A 24,583-nucleotide genomic window follows, 5' to 3' on the forward strand; every position below is an offset into this window, starting at 1 on the left:
AGTCTACCGTCTACAGTGTGGATTCTCAGCGTACCCAGCTCTGCAGACCACTACTGGATCTACTCTGCAACAAAACACTTGGAGAGCACAAGTTCCGGCTCTTCCCGCTCTGCGGGCCACTACTGGATATCACTGCTGGGTATATTCTACTCTGGACTGAGCCCTACTGTCTGTCCCATGGACAGCTTTTCTCATTGCAGTATAATAAATACCTCTTTCTCTCTGTGTGCATTACTACTGGGAGCTAACCTATTGCAGCAAGTCCCCACAGGGCTCCTCCCTGTGGGTGGAGACAACTCTTGCCGTGATCCAGGGTTCACTGTCAAGCCAAATTATAACAGATTGCTAATTCCATGGATCTGGCTCAGGTCTCAGCCCTGCAGGCCATCCCTGGCCTGGCCCAACGCATCACCGAACAACAGAGAACTTTAGAGACATTGGCTACCGCCTTTAATCAGCTGAATTCCAGACTGAACACTCCGTCTACTTCTGACAAAGAACCTTCACCTCAAGTGGTTGTGGTACATACTGCAGTACCTTTACCAGCCCCCACTCGCTTTTCAGGGGTCTCCCTGTTGTGTAGAGGATTTTTAAACCAGTGCTGCATGCACTTCTCTCTACAGCTGTCTTATTTTCCTAATGCCATAACCAAGACAACATATATCCTGTCCTTGTTAGACGGAAGAGCCCTGGCATGGGCTTCACCTCTCTGGGAACGCAACGATCCAGTCCTGAGCAATTTACCTGTGTTCCTGACTCTTTTCAAGTCTGTATTCGATGACCCAGCATGCCAGACAGTAGCTGGATCTGCATTCTTACACCTTCAACAAGGAGGTAAACCACTACTGGGACTATGTTATTGAATTTAAAACCTTGTCTTCAGAACTCCACTGGAATCCAAGCTGCCTATGTGCCATATTCTTAGAGGGCCTCAGCTCCCGTATAAAGGATGAATTAGTGGTTCGTGATTGGCCAGACACCCTGGACTCTCTCATTGATCTTGCAGGGAGAGTTGATCGCTGTTTATGCGAACATTCCCAGGAGGCAAAGAGTCTTAAGAAGTATGCTTCAGGGAGCATCCACCCTCGACCTATGCCTACAGCTTCAGCCCAGACTTCTGCACTCATCGAGGAAAACGAGCCTATGCAGTTAGGCCGTAGCCATTTAACCGCCAAAGAGAGGCGCTAACGGAAAAGAATGGGGCTCTGCATGTACTGTGGACAATCTGGCCATGCAGTCCAAACTTGTCCTATTTGTCTAGGAAACATGCAGACCTAGGATCCACTGGAGGACTCTTCCTAGGTCTGACAATACTCTCTCCTCCATTATCACTTCCTGTCTCTCTCATCTCTGGGAGCCTCAAGTTTCAAATCTTAGCACTAGTGGACTCAGGTGCAGGTGGAAATCTTATTCTGAAAAGATTAGTAGAGCACCTACGGATTCCCACCACGCCAATGGCCACTCCACTGCTGCTCTCAATACACGGCGAGCCGTTGCCTGGAGAAGTTTCTCTCACAACTCAGCCAATATGCTTACGTACTGGAGCTCTTCATACAGAGATCATTTCATTCCTGGTCCTTGACAAGACCATTCACTCCGTTCTGCTCGGCCTATCCTGGCTACAAGAACACACCCCTCAGTTTGACTGGACCACTCTGGAGTTATCACAATGGGGAACAGCCTGTCATGAAAGATGTCTGAAGAAAGTTACACCACTGCCATGCATGGCTATCATAACCTCTCTGTCTGGTTTACTGCCTCAGTATGTGTCCTTCCAAGACATTTTCTAAACAAGCAGCAGATGTCTTACCACTACATAGATCCTTTGATTGTGCTATAAACTTAAAACCTGACTCAGAGCCTCCGAGAGGAAGAGTATATTCTCTCTCACTATCAGAGACTGAGGTCATGTTGGCCTACATCCAAGAAAACCTACAGGAAGGTTTTATCAGACCTTCCAAGTCACCGGCCAGTGACAGGTTTTTTTTTTGTCGGCAAGAAAGATCGATCCCTTTGCCCTTGTATTGACTATAGAGATCTTAATGAGATTACCATAAAGGATCGATATCCCTTACTGCTAGTTTCAGAATTATTTGACAGAGTTCAAGGAACCAAAATCTTCACCAAGCTGGATCTAAAAGGGGCCTACAATTTGGTTCATATCTGTCACGGGAATGAGTGTAAAACCGCCTTTAACACCTGTGATGGACACTTCGAGTACCTAGTCATGCCATTTGGCTTGTGTAATGCACCAGTGTATTTCAAAATATGATGAATGAAATCCTGCGAGACCTGCTATACCAATGCGTGGTTGTTTATTTAGATGACATCTTAATCTTCTCCCAAGACATTCAAAGTCATCAGGCAACCGTGTTGAGAGTGCTGCAAAGATTAAGAGATAATCGCCTTTATGCCAAGCTCGAAAAATGTGCCTTCCACCAATAGTCAGTTCCATTCCTGGGATACATTGTTTCCAGTAAAGGGTTTCAAATGGACCCGCAGAAGGCTAAAAGCATACAAGACTGGCCTCAACCCACTGGTCTAAAGGCACTCCGCCGCTTTCTCAGCTTTACTAATTCATCAACCACTATTCCACCTTAACAGCATCACCTACCTCCTTGACTAGGAAAGGTGCTAATCCTTCACAGTGGCCTCCAGAGGCTGTTGCGGCCTTTCAAACCCTCAAAGAGACATTCCTCAAAAAGCCTTGTCTATGTCATCCAGATCCTCGATGAATCTTTATGGGTAGAAAATAAATCCCTTGTGTGTTGGGGAAGACTATAGTGATAGGAGTATACTACCGTCCACCAGGTCAAAATGGTGAGACGGACAATGAAATACTAAGAGAAATTAGGGAAGCTAACCAAATTGGTAGTGCAGTAATAATGGGAGATTTCAATTACCGTAAATAATCAGGGAAACCACATACACAAATATTATCAATAGCCTAAGTGAAGGTGTCAGCAAGTCTGATGTTGTGTATCCTTATACAGAAACCAACTGATCTTTTAATCATTCACCTTCACTGTCAAAAATATTGAAAATTAATTTATCAAAAATGCTTTTTTATCATTTTAGTATTTTTTGTAAAATTGTGTTTATATATCTTCAACTCCGATCCTTTGAAAAAAAGTATTAGGTAGCGATGGCTATGGTTACTATCAAGCTAAAGAGGCCTACTTACTGGTCCCTGTTCTTTAACAGGTTTGATTTCATCTTGAAATACCGACCTGGAGATAAAAACATCAGAATGGATGCCCTATCTCGCTCAGCAACATATCATTGACCTAGAGAGAGTTATTCTATCTGCTTCTCACCCAGGGTTGATGCTGTTTGAATCCTGAGAGTTAGTGTTGTTTTAATACAGCAGATTTGTGTCTTGGGGTAAACAGTATTCTTGGCAGGCTGTGTTGGCTTTAATTATACTGTCTATGTATTATCCAAAAATACTGTATGTGAGCTATTTAAACAATGTAGGACCCATACTTAGATGTGAATGTCTCTGATCTGCCATCTGAAGAAGGGACCTATGTAGTTTTAAAAGCTTTTGTACAATATTTTAGGTACATGTAGTTTTTATTTTACATATATTTATAGGTAGCCTGGCTTGTTCTGTTTTCCTATTAGGACGTGTATTGGTGTTTAGGGCATGGTATAATATTTGCAGTGTTGCCTTGTCAAAGCTAGGGTTATTACTGCTAGAGTACTGGCGTTAGTGCTGTTTTGATATGAGAGGCTTACTATATTGTAATTTATAGATCATTTTATTCATGGCTTTCAGAAGGCTAAGCCCACACCCAATACAATTTACAAGAGGACTAAAGCCACATGGGTTTCAAGTATCTTCAGTGTCTTGCGGAGTGGGGGTTGAGGGAACGAGACTGCTGGAGACCTGGGAAAAGAAGGGTGGGAAGGGAAAGGGAATTGAAGGATTGAGACTGCTTTTGACTTAGGTAGGAGGGAGGGTGTATGGGATAGGAGAAGGAAGGGGCTGAGGGAGTGAGACTGCTGGTGACTTAGGATATTTAAATCAGATAAAATGAGGTCCAAGGTGCTGTAAAGAAAGCAGAATGGTTATATACCATAAATATTGTTTTAAGTTTCTGTTTTAACAGAGTAAATCATTCTTGTTACAAAGGTTATGAAAACCCTTGCCTCTAACTCAAAGCCAACTTGTACATCCCTTATGCATTGCCTGTAAACTACCCAGCTTAAAGTAGTAATTTATCCAGTTATCATATGGTGTCCAGGAGTGCATGAAGATGTCACAAAGACAGTCTCAGGCTCTCTTAATTTCCTCGGCAGTGAGGTTGACCTTCTGGATAATCTGGGTCTGTTATTAATTTGGCTTGATAGTGAACCCTGGATCATGGCAAGAATTGTCTCCACCCAAACGTGCAAGGCCCCCAAGGAGCAGGTACCTGAGGTGGTCGAGCAGGAACACTGGAATAGCAAGAGTCTGTAACAAAGAGGTTTTCAGCAGGAAGGAAGTTGGGAGAGGTTAAATACACATAGGCAGGTGACGTTATGCAGAGGGGATGCCCCCCAAGGTTCCCACCATGACATGCATAAGAGAGGGGTTGGCGCGCGCGTGTGTGTGTGCCCTAGGTTATCCCAGATTCAAAATGGCAAACGCAATTGCCCATGCTGTCCCGGAGATGCCAGGGAGTTCGGCATACTGAGGTGGTATTATGGTTTTGAGGCGTTTGGTGGATTCTTAGGTGCTGCAGTGATGGTCACGCCCATGGGGAGGAGCCCCATGGGGAACTGCAGTACCGGGCTAGACTCAGATGCACAAATACAGAGAGAGACTTTATTGTACAGCTTGTAGAGTTGACCAGAGGTTGCAGTAGTGAGTAGATTCCTACAGCAGCAGTCTTGGGTCCTCGGCTGAGGAGACCCGTCCCACAATGATGGTATAAGGAGCTCCAATGCAGGTTTCTAATGAGAAACTGTAGGTGAGACCGACTGATATATGTTAGATACTCATACTCTTGTAGCTGTATTGGAAGAGTTCCCAGCAGATAGAAGTATTGGTAGCAGGCACCAAGGTAGACAACTCAGGCCCTCGAGGAGTGAGTACCTGGATACTGGATAGGCACCTGGAAAGAAGCATAGGGCCCCCGAAGAGTGGGTACCCAAGTTAGTAGAACCCCGGAGGGTGGAGAGAGCTTCCAGCAGCAGCAAGAAGCGGCAGAGCAGCTTAGACCGGACGAATCCAATCCTTGCTAACTCAAAGTCAGTCAGCAAATGGGCAACCTAAATACCCGGATGATGTGACGTTACTCGAGGGGGATGCCCCCGAGGTTTGTGCCAACGCTGGAATAAAGACAAGGGTGATATGCACGTACCCTAGGAGGCCCTTAGGTGAATCATGGTGGAATGCCTTGCCATAGCCGTTCCGGGGACGCCGGAGAGAGCGGCAAGCAGACGCGGCGGTCACCATATTCCCGAGGCTGGTAGAGAAAGGAAATATTGAGGTGACGCATGTGGGATGAAGCCATCTGAGTCCGACGGACGCAACAGTACCCCCCTTCAAAGGACCTCCTCCAAACCCCCTACCTGGTCTTGGATTCTGAGGATGCGATCAATGATACCGTTTCAGCATCTCTTTGTCCATGATATTAGCCATAGGTTCCCATGAGTTATTTTCTGGTCCTTAGCCCTGCCATGACAGGAGATATTCCAAAACTCTGCCTCTCTTCCTTACATCAAGTATTGCATCAACTTTGTACTCGATGTCCTCTTCTGCATCAACAGGAGGGGGATCTGGTGTCTTGGTGCTGAATTTGTTGAGAATGAGCGGTTTCAATAGAGAGACGTGAAATGCGTTATGGATCTTCATTGCTGGGGGAAGTCTGAAGCTGTAGGAGAGATTGCCCAGAGGTCGGAGGATGGGAAAAGGTCAGACATAACGTGGAGCGAAGCGAGCTGATGGTAGCTTGAGTCTAAGATACTTTGTAGACAGCCAGACTTTATCACCAGGCTTGAAGTCAGGAGCCTTGCAGTGATGAGCATCATAGCCCCTTTTAGCTCGGGTTCCAGCTTTAATGAGCATCTCCTTGGTCTTCTTCCAAAGTTGTTGAATCTCATCGGCAGTAGCTTGAGTTGCCGGGGATGACACTGACAGCGGAAGTGGCAAAGGTGGTGAAGGTAGTCGTCCATATACCACTTCGAATGGTGTTGATCCAGTAGATGTTGCTGGATGGGAGTTGATGAAAAACTCAGCCCATGGTAACAGTTCAGCCTAGTCATTCTGACGTGAACCAACTTAGGCACGGAGGAACTGCTTGAGGGTATGGCTCATCCTCTCAATTTGACCATTTGACTGAGAATAGTAAGATAAAGTGAAGTCGAGAGTGATATCAAACTTCTTGCACAAAGCCTTCCAGAATTTGGCTGTGAATTGTACACCTCTATCTGAGACGATGTGTTTAGGCATTCCGTGCAGGTGGAAAATGTGGCTGATGAAAAGCTTTGCAGGTTCACTAGCAGTTGGTAAGCCAGGAAGCGCCACAAAGTGAGCCATCTTTGAGAAACAATCCACTGTTACCCAGATGGTATTATTGCCTCCAGAGAGTGGTAAGTCCACCACAACCAACTCAAAGCCAACTTGTACATCCCTTATGCATTGCCTGTAAACTACAGTCCATGGCGATGTGAGTCCAGGGCTCATCTGGTACTGGCAAGGGTTGAAGATTGCCCCAAGGACGTCCGGGCGGAGGTTTCTGCCTGGCACAGTTGGTACAGGCCGCTACATAAGCAAAAGTATCCTCTTTCATAGATGGCCACCAGTAGTATTTCTGTAGCTTCGCCAGTGTTCTCCATTGACCGAGATGTCCAGCCACTTTAGAGTCATGAGCCCATGCTAGTAGTTTCTTCCGGAGGTTGTTAGAAACAATAGTTTTGCCCAAAGGCAACCCTTCCCAGGAAAAAGCAGCAAATATTACAACAGACCCTAGAAGACCAATAAACTTCCTACTGAAAACAGAATAAACTGGACTGCTATAGACTTCTACACTGAAACTATACATGAGCAGAAACCCTCCCCTTGGTCAAACATACAGAACATAGAAAGACAAACAAACAATAAAATCAATAAAAATAAGACATCAATCATAATAGTAAAACCACTCTAACAACAAAAACATTTTCAAAACATCTCATGAACCAAACATCCAAAATTAAAATCTCATACAAATTTTCATAAATTCCCCCCCCCCCCAAAAAAATCAATATAATATTTCAAAACAGCAGACACATTAAATAACATCCAATAATTAAAACTGATAAGGATTTAAAAATCTCCTTCTCTCCATACCTGCAGCTTTTTCATTCCCAGTTACCCTGAGATTGTCATGGCTTGGGGGGGGGTTGGGGACCATACAAACCTTATTCTCTCTCTCTCTCTCTCTCTCTCTCTCTCTCTCACACTCACACACACACACACATAGTCTCTTCAGCTTTCATAAATACAGACACACATAAGATCTCTGGCTCTTATACACACAGAATCCCCAGCAGAATTATTTCCCAGGCCTTTCTACTCCTCCCCCTTCCCAGAACTTCCAGTCCTCAGCAGTCTTATTCCCCAGCCCCCTCTCTCCTCCCGTACTATCTTATTGTCACAGAATTTTTTTCTTCTCAACTCAACTGCTGCCACCGTGATCCTAAAAAAAATGGACGCACATATATCCATGTCCTTTCAGATGCATGGGGCCGTGGGCGCAGCTAGCTCGAGTTGGAAGATTGTGTACCATTTCTACACTTCCTGCTTTTTACATGGGGTAAAAGGTCTTACCTTCTTCCCCATGTTATGTTGCTTGGTAATCATATGAGCCTGAACCTCTGATTGGCCCCACCACTATGAGGCCCCCTATCTACTTCTCTTCTGTGCTCCTTCTTACTGGCCCCATACCCCTCTGTAGTGCTGCTGCAATCAGGGGTGCAGCCAAAGGCTTCTGTTTTTTTGGCCACACAGATGTGCGGCTGAAAAAAAGCAATACAAAAAAAAAAAAAAGTTGAGGTCAGGGGATCCATTTAATCTCTTGAAGGCCCTGACTGCACATCACTGGATTTTGACAATATTACTGAGGGATATGGGAACTGGGCCACAGACCTAAGCAAGATTCTTTCTAGAATAAAATGAAAATCTGTCACTTGACCAGCTGTATACTTATAAATATAATTGATTAAGATAAACGTTGTCTGGCTATCCTTAGCTGAAGAATTTTAAAACTAATTGGAGGTACTCATAAGATGGCAAGTTAAGTTTAAAATTATAAATAGAGAAATAAATCCAGCTAAGCGTAGCTGAATAACTATATTCGGGAAATTCAGTAGAATGTTTATTTCCCTGAATATTAGAGACAAGTTATCTGGATAGCTGGATAATTTGCCTACAAGCTGCCTTTCTCAATATTGGCCTCTTAGTCTTCTAAGTCTGACTGAAAATAGATTCCTAAATTTAGGTGTTCACAGGTCAAAATTCAGCAGCGCAGTGCCCAGATAATCTAGTTGGCTATATTTTCAGGGGCATTTAGTGAAGCGCTGTCAGTTGTTCGCTCTGCTGAATATAGTCGGATTAAGTCCTATTTAGCCAGTTAAGTTTAGGACTACTCTCTTGAATGACCTGAAGAAGCCAGATGACTTATCCAGCTAAGTCTCAATATTGGAGTTAGCTGGCTAAGTTAACTCAACCCAGAACACCCCTGAAACATCTCCTATTTAGCCAGCTAACTTTTATCCAGCTAAATCAGACCTGCAGAAAAATTAAAGCCCATGCTTTGTCTGCTAAGTCTTCAAATTGATTGATCCCTCATGGATTTTTTTTAGATCAGCCTCTGTACAAATTAAAACATTCTCCTTGTTTTTATCTCTTTCTACAGATTGTGGCCACTGGCATTTGTCGCTCAGATGAACATGCGGTCCATGGCTTAATGAGTGGTATAAAATATCCAGCTATTCTGGGGCATGAAGGAGCTGGAATTGTTGAGAGCGTAGGAGAAGAAGTGACCGGCGTAAAACCAGGCACGTCATATTTATAGCACACACTTTTTGCTGAGGCAGCAGTGACTTTGTGGATTTGATTAATAATTTGACATAGTTTTTGTTTTGCACTATTTTTCTTCTCCCCTATCACCACCACTGGTGCACCATTCTATCTATCCATTATACTTTCTGTGAAGAAATATTTATGGTACTGTAAGGATTTATAAGTTTATGTTGCTGCCTGCATTCTGACCCTTCCTCCTCTATCCTGGGCAAACAGTACTACAGAAGCTTCACTTATTTTACCTTTATATAAGGCCCAAACAGCTCATGAATTCACACATTCCCATTTATTTCAAATAAGAAATTTTACTGTAAGTAATTTAGATTTACCTCAAGAATCATATAAAAAACTTAGCACTCTTAAATATGAAACTTATATTATTATCCTTAAAACAATTTAGGGATGAACTCTAAGAAATACCTCATAATAGCCTGGACTCTTGAAATATTTCTAAGAAACTTAGCTAGATACCCCAGAAACATACTCAGAGATTACCCAGTTTCACCACTGAATATTGTCACTGAGCTGTGAGGGAAGCTGGAGTTCACAAAGACTGTCTCTGAAACTGGAAACACTCGTTGGTGTCTCCTCTTGCCCCCTGGCTTTACAGAGGACTTGTCTAATCCCTGGAGAGGAATAAGACAAGTTTGTCTCTGGCTCCAAAATAGCAGGCGGGAGACTTCTCTTATGTGTAGTGCCCTCCAGGATACTGGACCTTGTCTGTTAGTTGGGTGCAGGGAGGGGTGGAGTGACTCGGTGTCATCTTCTTGATGATGCAAATAGAATGACTCCCCTATGAGGAAAGGCCTCCAGTCCATACAGGCCGAAGGACGGCAGCTCTCACCACCGCGGAGCACAGGGGATGGCATTGGGAGAGCAGGCAGGCTGGTGGTGAAGGTGAGAGGCTGCTCGTGGACCTAGCCACGAGCAGAATCATAACAAAATGTGACTCAAAGACCTAAATATGTAGAGCCTTGAAAAGAGGAAGGAGGGAGTATATGACAGTGACAATCAAATACCTCAGATGAAAACACCTTGCAGCAAGAAGTCATAACATGATAGTCAAATTGAGCAAACTCAGAAGTACCATAGAGAGAAACCCAAAGTTTCATTACTATACATACAGCAAAATGGATTCTCTTACTTCCTGTGGCAGTCGGGACTGCTGCCCCGATGCTGTTCTTGCGGCCTGTGACCGCCATTACTCTGCCCTGCGGCTCGGAGGTCGCCGCCCACCATCATTCCTTCTGCGGCATGGAGCTGCTCTCGCTGGGACCTGCTGTGCGGCATGGAGCCGCCCCCAGCCTCCTTTCCTGCGGCAGGAAGCCGCCTCCAATGCTGGGCCCTGTTTCGCAGCCTAGTGCTCCTCCTGCTCCTTTTTCACGGCATGGATGTTGCTCTCCAAGGTCCTGCCCCTAGGCGCGAGGCCGCACCTTTCTCCAGTTCTTAAAGTGCCTGCTGTGGGAGTAGCCTCACAGCCCCATCTGATGACCTCATCTGGGTGTTTCCTCTTCAGCCCTATAAAAGGGCTCTTCTTTCAGTTCGTCTTCGTCTTCGCAAGGAGCTACCTGCTTCTGGACTCTCAGCTGTTTCAGCCCTTCAGTCCAGGAGGTTCCGATGTCCATCTCCGCTTCTTCAAGACATTCTTTTCTTCATGGGAATTCCCTGATTTGTCTATGGTTCCTGGTCTCTCATCAGATCCTGTGTCTCAGTCTTCAGATGTCTCCGTCTTCAGATGTCCTCTTCTTCCGGTGTCACTGGTGTTTTAGTCTTTAGATGTTCCAGATGTCCTCATCACTAGTTGCCCCTGATGTCCTTGTCTTAGATGTCCCAGATGAACCTGCCTTCAGATGTCTTTGTCTTTAGATGTCTAAGATGTCCTTGTCTTCAGATGATCTTGATGTTTTCTCTTCAAATGTTTCGCCTTCTGGCATCCATTTTCTCCGGCTCCTCTCTTTGAATCCTTGTCCTCCGATGTCTTGTGTTCTGGCTTTGCCTAGCCTCTGGCGGTTTGTGCTGTCAGTGGACTTGCCAAGGGGCCGCCGTGCCACCGAAGCCTCCTCTCCGGCTGAGTGTGTTAGTGTGCTATCTGGATTCCACCCCATCCTGAGTTTTACCTTGCTGTCATCTTTCCACTCATCAAGAGTCCTTATCTTGCCCCAGCCTTGCCCCAGCCTTGCCACAGCCTAGCCATAACCTAGCCACAGCCTTGCCTCAGCCTTGCCTAGTGTCTTGCCGACCATGTCTCCAAGTACTTTTGTCTGACCATACCTACAAGTGTCTTCAACTTGTTCCAGAACCATCGCCTGCCCTTGACCTCTGTCCATCCTGACGCATCTGCCGTTCCCAGGTGGCAGGTCCAAAAGGGCTATCGAGTGGCTGGAGGGCTACCCCAGAGACCAGCATTGCATTATTGGGTCTCTTCCGATGCTTTCAGGTTTGGCAGAGGTCAGAGCTCCTGGCCTTCAGCCTGTCCGCCCGTGCTTGGACATGACTTGCCTGCCTTGGCGCTTCCACTGAGCTCCTCTGCCGTCCTGCCGTGGTCCAAGGGCACACTAACCTCTCCGGAATTGGGGCCACCCCCTAGCGCTCCCATAACACATTTGATAGGGCATAATTAGATTTGAACCATTTGTACTACTGCTTCTCTATTTCCTTATACAGATACACTCTCCAGAACTGAAGATGATAGTTTGGAGGAAGTCTCACTAGTGATTTATAGAGAGGCATTTTCACCTTTCTTTTTCTACTGCTGATACCTCCCCATGGGCTCTTGTCACTGCCTTGCTGCACTGTTCTGCTTCCTTATGATCATCAGATATTGTCAGGTATTTTTCTCAGGAGGTACGTGCTAATACATTACTGGCACCTATGCTTCCACCTGCATAAATTTGTCTTGAGGTCACCCCCCCCTGTGAAAAACATGCAACTGGTATTGCTCCAACACCCACCCCATGTCTTCCCTTTTGCACTGAAAAGAGGCTTTAAGAAGAAAGACTACTGTCTGGGCACAGAAGTGAGGGGGAAAAGAGGACTGATGCTGGGTCCCTAGAGAGAGAGAAAGGGAATTCAGCCTGCTTGCTAGGAGGAGGGAGTTCAGAAACAGAGAAGATCCGAGGGATGGTGGTGGGGGACCGGGAGAGGACAAAGTAGTGTGACAGAAGTGATTTCTTGTTATGTCTGGACTGCCGAGCCCACATCATTGATCTTGTGTGTGTATATGTGTGTGTGCGCGTGTTTATGAGAGGATGTGTGTGTGTGTATGTGTGTGTTTGTGTGAGTGTGTGTGTGTGGTGGGATATCTTATGTTGGCACCTATGAGCCCCCAACAGCATCCATTTGTATGGAGGAAGGGGAAGGTCTGATGCTGGAGCTGCTGAGTCCCCATCATTATAGTAACAGGGGGGTGTTATGTTAGGGCCCAAAATGTCCATTACCAATGCTAGATTGAAAAAGGCCTTTTCCTTTTTGGATTAGTGATTCAAATAAGTCAGCTTTGGAAATGTGAATGTATACAGATATCTGATGTCTTTTTATTTTGCATGGTACAGAATGAAATGAATTTCTGTTGCTGTTTCTCTGGTATTGTACTGCATGCAGTCTGGTTTCTTTGCAGTTTCCAGATCAGTATTTGACAGCAAACACACAACAAGGTAGAATCGGTAAAATGGACTTTATTGATTTTGCCCGCCCGACTCTGGCCGAGTTTCGCTATACAAACTGCTTCAGGGGCTTTTTGAGTCATTTGAATTGGCTCAAGAGAGCATGGACTTCACATGCACTGTGATCCCAAAACATCAATCAGCAAACTGACATAAGTCGCTGTGCGACTGCGAAGCGAACGCGGGAGTGCAGTTTCTACTTATGTCAGTTTGCTGATTGATGTTTTGGGATCACATTGCATGTGAAGTCCATGCTCTCTTGAGCCAATTCAAGTGACTCAAAAAGTCCCTGAAGCATGTATAGCAAAACTCGGCCAGAGTCGGGCGGGCAAGATCAATAAAGTCCATTTTACCGATTCCACCTTGTTGTGTGTTTGCTGTCAGCCATCTTGGATCGGTTACCGGTTTGTTTTCTTGGACCAGATCAGTATTTGTACTTCTATTTATAATTTCTGGTTGCATTCTGTATTTGGGGAGAGTCTGTCTATGTTGTCTGTGTGATCAAGGTGAAGTATTCTGTGTAGTGACTTGTAACAGGCTGCTTCCTCTGTTTTCCCAGTAGAAGGTGTATTAGTGTTCTAGAGTTGGGTGTAATATTTGCGATGCTGTCATTTTCATAGGCTGTGCAGCCAGCTGCAAGGGACGTGGCCCTGAGTGGTTGCCCCTTCCCATCCTACCTCTAAGGAAGGCCCTGCATGCAAATATTTGAACCTGGACAGTAACAAGTATGTCCCTGCCACGTTGCACCTCACTCTTCTGGATCACTGGTCAGTGGTATTCTTGGGCAGGAAATATGCTCACTGGGGATGCAGGTAGCACAGAGCAATGGAGTCCAAATTAGGAACAGCATCAGAAAAATCGTATTCACAAAGGTAATAGTCTCTTTTTCCATGATAAATCCCCAAGCTGTTCTTCTCCCAACTGAACCAGTGTCCAACTCTGAAAATCCTTCTACTTCAAGGGTAGAATAACCTCTCTCAAGTTCCAGCATGAAACAAAGGCTGAAAAATGACAAAACCCCTTGTTCTTCCAAAACAGGGTCATAAAGGCAAAAGATCCAGAACCCAGCCCTTCAAGATACCGGGTTTGCCTTTCTATCAGGAAACTGATTCAAATCCAAAAAACTTCCAAAACTTTAAAAAACTCCAACTCTCTTCTCAGCATCTCTAATTCTGCTCAAATAATCCTTGAAGAGGTAAAGCCAACAACAGCACAGACTCCTGACCTTCTGGCTCTGAGCATGCTCCCAGGGCAGTTTCTAGCCCTGAGCCACAACCCACAAAAAGGTGGGGATATAGCAGGGAAAGGACCCCCAAAATACAAAACCCCTTAGTTGAAGACAGGGCAAAATATTTGTGATTAGCAAAGCCTGGTCACACATGTAAGATGAGTGCGCTGATTTAAATAACTAGGGGGACAATATTCAGCCTCTGAGTAACTCGGTTAGTTAGCTGGAAAAATTCTGCATACTTTATATTGGTCAAAATAGCGCACTATACATCACAGACTTCCACCCTCTCTCCCAACTCCCCTGACCAGAACTCTTTCAATCTGCCCTCTCAGACCCCTCCACCCTCCACTATCTCTCCCTTTCCCCTCTAGGCTCAATCATTTCCACCATCTCCGCTCCCCAGGCCTCCACTCCCAGAATTTGACCCTTCTTTTATATAGCCCTTCATCCAGGTTCCCTCTTCCCTTCTCATACACAAATACCCCCTCACACAGGCTCCTTCTCTCTTCTGCACACACACAGAAATCTTCAAAGAAGCTCTCTCTTCATCTCTCTCTCTTACACACACCCTCACATAAGCTCCCTCTCACACAAGCACACACACACACAACTTCATACAGACTCTCTCTCTTGCACACACATACACCTCCATCACACAGATTCCCTCTCTCCAGCCAACATACCCCTCAAACAGGCTACCTCTCTCTTTTTCTTACCCATATACACACACACTCTCTCTCTCTTGCACACATACATCACTATCACACATATTTCCTCTCTGTGATACACACACTTCTCAAATAGGCTGCTTCTCTTTCTCTCTCACCCACACATACACACCCTGGCAAACAATTTCCCTCTCTCTCACACACATGCCTTCGCAACATGCTCCCTCTTTCGCACACAAAAGCACACTATCCCTCTCTCACACACACACTTTCACTCATACATACAGGCTCCCAAATTCTCATTTGCATACACACACATCCTCAACGCACATTTCCTCATCCTTTCTGCCTCTAACTTCCCTTACTCCTTCTCACTTTTTATTGCCTCCCCCTTCCAGGTTAAGTGTTTCAGCTTTAGGATATTTGTTGGGCCGCTGATTTTTGCCATGAGCGGGATCACAAATTCTATGTGAAAATAGTAAATTCTCTGTGTTGGGGAGATAGACCCTTGGCCCAAGGTGGTGTTGGTGCCACACATGGGAGAGGCCCCCATGGGTCCCCACCATCGGGAGGTGAGGCTAAGCAGGAAGCAAAAGCCAACTGGAGCTTCGCCAATACCAGCCCTCGTTCCCCGCAAGTTGAGCCCTTGGGTACCGGGGCTGCCTGTACTTAGACGGGCCTTCACATCGTTGATCCTGGAGAGTGTCCAGAGGCAGGATGCCAGAAGCAGTGGAGAAGGAGGGTCCCAGAAGGGAGAGACAAGATCCGAAGTCTGGTTCAGATGAGAGTCGAGGCAGGAGGCTGAAGACGAGGTCAGGTTCAAGCAGAGAGTCGAGGCAGGTGGCTGGAGACAAGGTCAGGTTCAAGCAGAGAGTCGAGGCAGGTGGCTAAATACAAGGTCAGGTCCGAGCAAGAGGTCAAAGCCAAAGAGGTCCGTCCGAAGGTAAGAAGGAACAGGAGCTGGAACTGGAGCAGGTACTTGGAACAGGAACTGGAACAGCAACGAAGCTCACGACTGGAAGCTTGGAGACCTGCTGCCAAGGCAAGCTCTGAACGTCTGAGCATGCCTTATAAAGGGAAGCTGGTTGATGTCATCATCTGGGGCAGCAGGAGGCTTTCCGGCCGCGGCCCCTTTAAAGTGCAGAGAGGCATGTGCGTGCACACGCACCTAAGGCAAACAGACCAGAGACGAGGAAGTGGCAGCATCTCCCCATGGCAGACATGGGGAGACCCAACCAGGCTCGGAAGGCCCGCAGCAGCACAGGAGGATCCTGGGAACACAGAGGGGCCACAAGCATGTAGGCAGCTGCCCACTGCTGCCAAGGAGGTCGGGCAAAGTCCAGGGCCCCAGCTTCGGGGGTGAGTGAGCCCAGACGTGGGCCTGCTGTGGCTGGGGAGCGCAACACTCTGCAGCAGGGGAATTCTGTGCTTCACGGTAGCGCAGAATTGCCCCAGGATTAGTTGGCTGTAGTAAGCCCCACATTGAGTGCTAAATGTTCCAGTATGGAAGATGCAGCCCCCAACAGCAGCAGGTCCAAAACCAGAGGCTGAGGAAGTGGATTCAGATGGATGGAGTTTGGCAGTGGTGCCTGAGATCATGGTGGGACCTCACCACACAGATTAGGACCGTCCATTGGAGACTATGTTAAGCTTCCCTGTCAGGCAGGATAGAAAGTGATCCCATCAGCTTGCTATTGGGACTAAATGCTAATTAGTGGAGGGCACAGTCATAACTAGCCTATGGCCGATTTGGACTCAGCCATAAGTGGCTTCCAGTAGGGGGCACTACCGGTCGCTCACAATGTGATTGAGGAAGAGCTGCCTCCCCTCCACCTGATGCAGTCTTTGAGGATGATAGCTCTGCTGCCCTGGGGAGAAGAAGAGCCTGCTTCTACTGATGCCCCCCGTCCCCTCAGGGCATCCTTGGTGGTGGGAGGGAGACGAATCAAGGACATCATCCCATGTTCAGTGCTTTGAGGAATCCTATTGTACTGCAGTAGCCTCTCCCCCAGCAGCACTGCTACATTATTTACCTAGTTGCCTAAATGTGCAGCAGGTGGAACAGCATGAGCTATGAAGGCCAAAAAACTAGGCAGAGCAGCATTGACTAAAGCAGCCAAAAGAAGGAGGTGATGGAAGAAAGGAGCCAGAGGCAGCAACAACTCAGTTGCCTATAAGAAGAATTTGTTGATAAACCGTGGAAGGGGGAAGATACTACTGCCATTTCTGCTGAGAGGGGGAGCATGTGAGAGTGAGAGAGCGAACATTTGTGTGTGAGAGAGCATGTGTAAGAGAGAGTATGTATATGTGTGTCAAAGAGAGTATGTGTGTTTGACTAAATATGGAGTGTGAGTGAGAAAGCATGTCTGAGAGTGTGACTGAGGGAGTCTATGTGTGAATAAGCATGTATGAAAGTGTATGTGTGTGTGTGTGTGATTGAGCTAATGTGTGATCGAGCGTACCTGTGTGAGTGAATATATGTAAGTTTATGAGAAAGGTTACACAAACTTTCTCTATCTTCACTTCCTCCCCCCCCCCCCCCCCCCACACACACACACATACATACACACACTAGTCCACAATAATCTCACAATAATCCACAATAATTCCCCACTCTCCAACTGTGGAGAGTGGGGAATTTTTTTAACATGAATTTTTAATTATTAGATGTTCTATTTGTCAGCTGTTTTGAAATATTATTCTTTTTACTATTATGCTTGTAATCGGTTGGAGTTTGTAGTCTCGGGCAGCAGGTAAGGCTAACACATGTATAGCACCTGACTGTAGAGAAGCTTGGTATATACCAATGCAGTTTTTGTGCTAGAGAACAGTTATGCTCTGAGTATAATTATGAATTATGGATTGTGGAAAAGTTTGAAAATGTACTGCTAATAATGTTATGTATGTTGTGTTGACCTTAACAGTTACATTTGTTACATGTCAAATCAAGTTGGGGATATACAATGTGCTGCAGGGACTCAGCACAGCAGAAGGGTATTGTAAACTCCGAAAGGAGCAAGTAGGCTCCTGTCTTTTGCAGCCCCTGCTGCGGCTGCATTCTGCCTCCTCCACACTTCCTGCTGCTTCCCATGCTGCAAGTGTAACTCTCACTTCTCAAGTGAATCTCTCCAGGTGGAGAGGAAGGAGGGGAAAAAGCATCACATCAAACAGAATCTCCTCACTTTTACCAGGATTCTTCAAGATGGAATTTGGCTGCAGATTTCTGCACTTTTGAACAGGAAATCAAATTCTTTCTCCCTCCTGTGTGCTTGCTACTTTTGAGCATGCAACGATTAGGGACTTGGGAACAACAAACAATTCAACATGGTAAAGAAATTGCAATAGATGAGTTTTTACTGAAGCAATCAGCTATGAAAAAGTAACTTTCACATGAGTATGAATATGCATGAATTAGCACAAATATTTTCATAAAATATTATGCAAACCCTCTCACCTTAAATGGGAGGATCACAAAAATAATTCCATCTCTCAGCTGTGTGATTACAGACACATGTAATGAACACACACGTATTCTGCGGATTTTAAAAGGGTGATGTGCGCTGGGGTCTATTTTTAAAAGGCCTGGCGAAGCGCATAAAGCCCCGGGACGCGTGTAAGTCCCGGGGCTTGCAAAAAGGGGAGGGGTGGGATCGGGTGGAATGGGGTGGGGAGGGGGCGTGATGTGGGCGGAATGGGGTGGGGAGGGGCGGGACGGGGTCAGGCTCCCGGCACAGTGGCAATATTTGCCGTTGTGCGGGGGATCGCGCGCAACTTACTTCAGCCCCAGAGCTGAAGTAAGTTTTGTAATAAAAGAAAGGAAAATAAAAAGGTAGGGGGGAAAGGATAGGGGAGGTAGGGGAAGGGAAGGTGGCGTGGGGGGGTAGGGAATGGGGAAGGTAGTGCGGCTTGGCGCAGGTTCGGCGCACGCCGCACTACCCCCTTGTGTGCGACGACCCCCGATTTTATAACATGTGTGCACCTGCGCATGCATGTTATAAAATCGGGCGTACATGTGTGCGCACCGGGTAGCGCATGCACATGTACGCCGTGCACGCTCCTTTGAAAATTTACCCCATTATATAGAACACTCTATTAGCATTAGCTTATTTAAACTTGCAAACCTATAATGTTGCTGAGCTTTGTTTCTTGGCTCGTAGGGGAATACCAGTTTGGTTTGTGTTTGTGCACAAGTTTTTGCAAATGTAGTCCTGCTGTCTCCACATGGTCTTGCTTCCTGCAGAGCTGAAACTTCAAAACAGAGGATGAAAGATTCTCCTTTTACAACTTGCTTGCTTTTCTGCAACTCCAGGATGAGGATACCCCTTTTTTCAAGCAAATAATAAGATCAGGGCCCTTCCACAGTCTTTATTTGGTGCTTGGTTGACTCTGGAAATGTTTTCCACTGCAGATGGTTTGCTTATCTGCTATGCAATTAACTTTCAAGCAGACAAGAGTCCTCTAGTGATGGTTTGCAATATTTGTGAAAGAATTAAAGTGACCGCGCTTTTATTAGTATTCTGAATGTGGAATTCACAGTAAGGGTTACATTCTCCCCTCTGCTCCTTGAAAATCAGTCGTCCTTGATTGATGCCTCACCTATGCACCAGTTACACAGTGTAAAAGGGGTATACAGGATAAAACCACAGAATAACTTAAAATACCAGTTCAGAGACCTGGCACAGGCTACCTTAAATCTATTATAGCAGGGAATCCGGGTCCTGGGCTGAGGTCCCTTGGAAGGGAGCATAACTAGCCAGGCTGAGGCGGGAACAGAAGGCCCATGGGAGAAGCAAGACTAGAGAAAGAGAATACTGCTGAACTGTAACTTGTATTACTACATTTGTTTTGTTGAACTGCGAAGAATAACAGAGCTGTTTTTTTTTATTTCTTGTCACTAATAAAGAAGTTGATGAATGACTTTTGCCAGAGTCCAGTATGCATCTGTTCTCTGGCTACCTCAAGTAGCACTCATAATGCTACTCACAGTTTGTCATGTATAGTTTTTCACGGCTTAGATTTGAATTTCTATCTTGCTTATATGATCTTTCAGGTAAAGTTATTTATTTATTTATTTAGACATTTTATATACCGTCATTCCAAATGAAGATCTCATCAGTTTACAATATCAGCATTCATATTCGTTGTCAACAATCGCATACCGTGTTCTAGTTCATATTCATAAATATTCTAGGACATCACAATAGTATGGATAGAATTTAATTCATATTTGTACATTTTTAGGTTGACACAACAGCAAATACCAATACTAAAGAGGCACTATAGCAAGTCTCTCTCTCTCTCTCTCTCTCTCTCTCTCTCTCTCTCTCCATACTGAAACAGGCTGTCTGGAAACATCATGAACTGTGATATGTAGTGCTAAGAGTGTGTTGCATAGCTGTTATTGTGATACACATGCTTATTAGCATAAGGTAACACCCCTTTTTGGTATCGTGTGCGATATTGGAAAATGAGGCCCTTAGTGATTCTGGAAGAGAGTTCTACAACTCGGGGCCTGCTATGGAAAACATTTGGTCTCTTATTTGCGCTAGATGTGTGTTCAGAGTAGAAGGATCTTGTTTTGTGATCTTAGGGTTCTCTGTGGTGTGTAAAGTAGATGTGTAACTCCTAATAAACATGGATTAATATTGTTGATGATATTGAAAATTAGAGTTAATGCTTTATAATGACTACAAAATCTTTGAACTTGGCAGCAATTCTTCTTTTTCTTTGGGACCTACGATGCTGTATTGATGTCTCCTGTTCTTCATTATTTCTCACAATTTTAGTGTCTTGAGAATTATTTAATTTTTCTGTTCTAGATCAGTCAGTCCTTGTATTGAATACTCTTTTCAGTTCTACTTGGCAGAGGCATTTCAGGTATTGCATTTGATATTTATTTGCGAGCAAGAAATAAATCATCAGACAAAGCTGAGATATCAAAGAGATCTGGACTTTCTATATCATTTAATTCAGGACTGAATTCTTCTGCATCAGAATTCAGTTCATGATCATGTTCAAATTATGGGAGATTAATGCTTTCTCATGCAGTTCTGTATTGTCAATCATCTCTTTCTAAGACTGCCTAGTTTGCATCCTTCTGGGCTTAACTGGGATAGCCTCATCTAATTTAGCTTCATCCACTGAGATGAATCCACATGGCCTTAACATATCCCTGTAAAATGATCTTGCAGGGCCATCAGCATCTTTGGGCTTCACAAGCTTTATGGGAAGTTTTATCACCATGCTATTTCATTACAATATACACAGTTGGTTCCCAAAGATCAGAAATCCTGTGCTTCCCTGCAAGCTCAGATTTCTAATACTCCATCTCCTTCTTCATTGGTAGAATGGCTTATTTTTACAACCCATCTGCATTTGTTAGCTGTTTCTCTTTTTTCAGCTTCTCTTGTATTCAGTTTAAAAGGATATTTTAATCTACATCTTAATTACTTCACATATTGTTCATGTGTTTTAGCATTATGATCTATAGGGCTAATACCAAAACAGAGATTAATTGGTGGTCTAGGTTGTCTGCCATACATTAGAAAGAATGGGGATGCAAGTGTGATATCATTGCGTGTGCAATTATAGGCATGTAATAGTGGTCAAACATACTTCCCCCAGTTCTCCTGTTTGTCCTCTAATGTCCCCAGCATATTCAACAAAGTTCTGTGAATCTCTCCAAAAATTAACCCTGGGATGATAGGGTGTAGTTCTTGATTTTGTGCCTTTTTTGCAACATTCACCAATGAAAAACAGAGAAATATTCAAAAGCCATTTAGATGGATAACTGAAATGTTATCCATTTAAATGGCTTATCTGGGTATATTGATTATCCGTCTAAATTCTAGCCAGGTAACTAGTTAGAATTAATAGAATTTAGCTGGATATGTTGGGGGCATTCAGGGGTGGGGGACAGGATATGTTCAGAGGAAGAACAGAGTGAACTGCAAAAGTTATGTGACTTACTCTGATATTTGGAGTTCATCTCTTAACTTATGCAGTTAACTTTGGTGGTGCTGTAGGGCTGTTCTAAACTTAGCTGGATATACTTATCCAGATAACTTTAAGATAGCCAGGTATATTCAGTAGAGATGTGTATCGTGTGATCGATCGTCTTAACGATCGATTTCGGCTGGGGGGGGGAGGGAATCGAATCGTCGCTGTTTTGTTTTTTTAAATATCGTGTAAATTGCAAAATGGCGCCGGCCATATGGCCATATTGCCGTACGGCAAAATGGCGCCGGCCGTACGGCAACACGATTCGAGTGCAGGAGGTCGTTCCCGGACCCCCGCTGGACTTTTGGCAAGTCTTGTGGGGGTCAGGAGGCCCCCCCAAGCTGGCCAAAAGTCCCTGGGGGTCCAGCGGGGGTCCGGGAGCGATGTCCTACGCTCGTGACGTCGGGGGATAGGAACCAAAATGGCGCCGGTGCCATTTTTCTATCAACACACCCGTGGCCCGAGAGTGGAAGATCACAACTGGAACCCCCCCCACTGGACCCCAGGTAATTTAAGACATTTGGGGGGGAGGTTCGGGAGGGTGGGGGATTTATTTTAAAGGGGTGGGTTTTAGGGATGTTTTAGTGTGCCGGTTTTCCCGCCCTCCCCCTTCCCCCGATTTACGATTTTTGACGATAAATCGGGGGAATTCCTATTAAATATCGACTCTAACGATTTTTGACGATTTAAAATATATCGGACGATATTTTAAATCGTCAAAAAACCGATTCACATCCCTAATATTCAGTGGCATGTCACGCTACTGAACATCCCAGTTAAGTTAGCTGGATAGTGAACATCGGCCCCAGAGGTACAGCTGTCTCTACACTGGATGTGAGATGGAAGAGCAGGTCATCTCTCCTCCTTCCTGGATAGGCATTGACCCTCTAACATAATAACATACCCAAATAATCACTCAAACCTAGTAACATACCCCATTGTCCCCACTAAACATAGTAACACACCTCACTGGTCCCCTCACGCAGTAACATACCCCCTAGTCCTACTCTGTTGAAAGTAAACAGAGGTATTCTTTCATTAGTTGAACTAATTATTTCCCATCCAGCAACTGTGGTTTGTCTAGATTGAATGCAAATGCCATCTGAAGGATTTATAGTAATTAAGACATCATCTGTGTTTATTCTTGCATTTAACCAGACTAAAAATCATTAGGGTTAGAAGATTTTTTAAAGGTTTCAGAGAAAGAACTCTGGGGGGGGGGGGGGGGAGTTTAGTGGGTTGAGGAGCACAGTGGAGTTCATTAGTGGATTCAGGCCACACTGAGTTGTGGTAGGATTTTTGGGGACCTATTGGGGTGCTTAGTGGGGCATTAGGTTGTACATTGTTCAGCTGGGTAACATTAGAGGGTGGCCGGGAATGTTAGCTGAATACATTTATCTGGCTAACTTTGCAGGGATATTCAGCAGGTTAGGTGTGCCGCTGAATATACCTAGTATATTAAAATAAGCCAAATAAGTTTATTTGGCTAACTTTAGAACTGCTCTATTTTTCAGTCCTAAAATCCACAGGCTATGTTAGCCAGATAATGCTGAAAATTGTTCTCTATTTGGTTAACTTAAGCCAGATAACCAGGTCCACCTCAGATTGCCCCTGAGCTGGCTGCATAACTTATTAGCTGGCTAAAAGGTTATCTGGTTTTCTCAGATCCAGTCAGCATGTTGGGATTTTCCAAATCCCATTGTTTGTCGAGTCTGAACTTAACCAGACAAACAACACTGAATATGTATGTCTTAGCTTTTTTCCACTTATTGCACATACTGCATCAGAAGTAATTTTAGCACACAGAAAATGCAAGGAGATGCCAGCATAAATCACTGTGTAAGCCATTCATGGTGTATTACATCAGCACTATAGCAAGTACTTCTGCTGCTTCTTCTACGCAGCGTACAGCAGTGATATTCAGCAACACTTTGTATAGGCTAGACCAAGTTTGATAGCAAAAAACACCTCTCATTTTCTACAACCATCTAACACTGTTTGTCTCTGTGATTTTTTTTTTGCAGGTGATAAAGTCATCCCACTCTTTATGCCACAATGTGGGAAATGTGTCTGCTGCCACAATCCAAAAACTAACTTATGCCTGAAGAACATGTTAGTTTCATTGTTTTATTCTTTTAAATTTTTATATTATTTTTCAATAAATTCAGCTTACCTCAAAATGTAGAATTTAAAGTTACTTAAGCAAGTTGGATTGTCTCTTTAATAGCATCGGTGTACCTCAGGCGGAGGATGAGAAGATCAAATTTACCTGCAAAGGCAAGCTGATTAACAGAATGGCTGACATAAGCACCTTTTCCGAATATACAATTCTGGATGAAACTACATTTACCAAAATTGATGATAATGCCCCTCTGGATAGAGTCTGTCTGATTGGTTGTGGATTTTCTACTGGTTATGGATCTGCAGTCAATACTGCCAAGGTATGGATGGTTACATCACTGTCAGTTGATGACTAGATTCTTCTTCAGATAAAGTGATGATCCTCAGTTAGCAGATATCTCTCTGGTAGACAGCCATCATTAATTCTCTATAACTTTATTATTATTATGTAGGTGCAACCTGGTTCTACCTGTGCTGTATTTGGTTTGGGAGGTGTCGGCCTTTCAGTTGTCATTGGCTGCAAAGTAGCTGGAGCTACCCGGATTATAGCCGTTGACATCAATAAGACCAAATTTGCAAAGGCTAAAGAGTTAGGTGCCACTGATTGCCTCAACCCACAGGACTATGACCAGCCCATTCAGAAAGTGCTTGCTGACATGACAAATGGTGGTGTGGACTATTCCTTCGAGTGCATTGGGCGTATTGATTCCATGGTATGTTATCATTGTTACTTAGTATGTGTGTATAGGTATCTATACACTGGTATCTGTACACTGAGGTATCCATACATATCTATAGGATGCCAAGGAAAAGGAGTTACCTTGAAAATAAACAAGTTAACTCTGTA

At 44.7% G+C, this 24,583-nt stretch overlaps 1 protein-coding gene across 1 annotated transcript in view; it reads left to right on the top strand.

Moving 5' to 3' along the window:
- Nucleotides 1-24,583, top strand: part of LOC115089233 (alcohol dehydrogenase 1C-like) — a 76,242-nt gene that overhangs the window by 16,482 nt on the left and 35,177 nt on the right. Inside the window, exons 3-6 of the mRNA XM_029597335.1 lie at nucleotides 8,889-9,030; nucleotides 23,640-23,727; nucleotides 23,843-24,056; nucleotides 24,189-24,449. Of these exons, the coding sequence (XP_029453195.1) occupies nucleotides 8,889-9,030; nucleotides 23,640-23,727; nucleotides 23,843-24,056; nucleotides 24,189-24,449 (705 nt within the window). The remainder of the gene's footprint in view (nucleotides 1-8,888; nucleotides 9,031-23,639; nucleotides 23,728-23,842; nucleotides 24,057-24,188; nucleotides 24,450-24,583) is intronic.

The sequence above is a fragment of the Rhinatrema bivittatum genome, chromosome 1, assembly GCF_901001135.1.
Source record: "Rhinatrema bivittatum chromosome 1, aRhiBiv1.1, whole genome shotgun sequence".
Taxonomy (NCBI): domain Eukaryota; kingdom Metazoa; phylum Chordata; class Amphibia; order Gymnophiona; family Rhinatrematidae; genus Rhinatrema; species Rhinatrema bivittatum.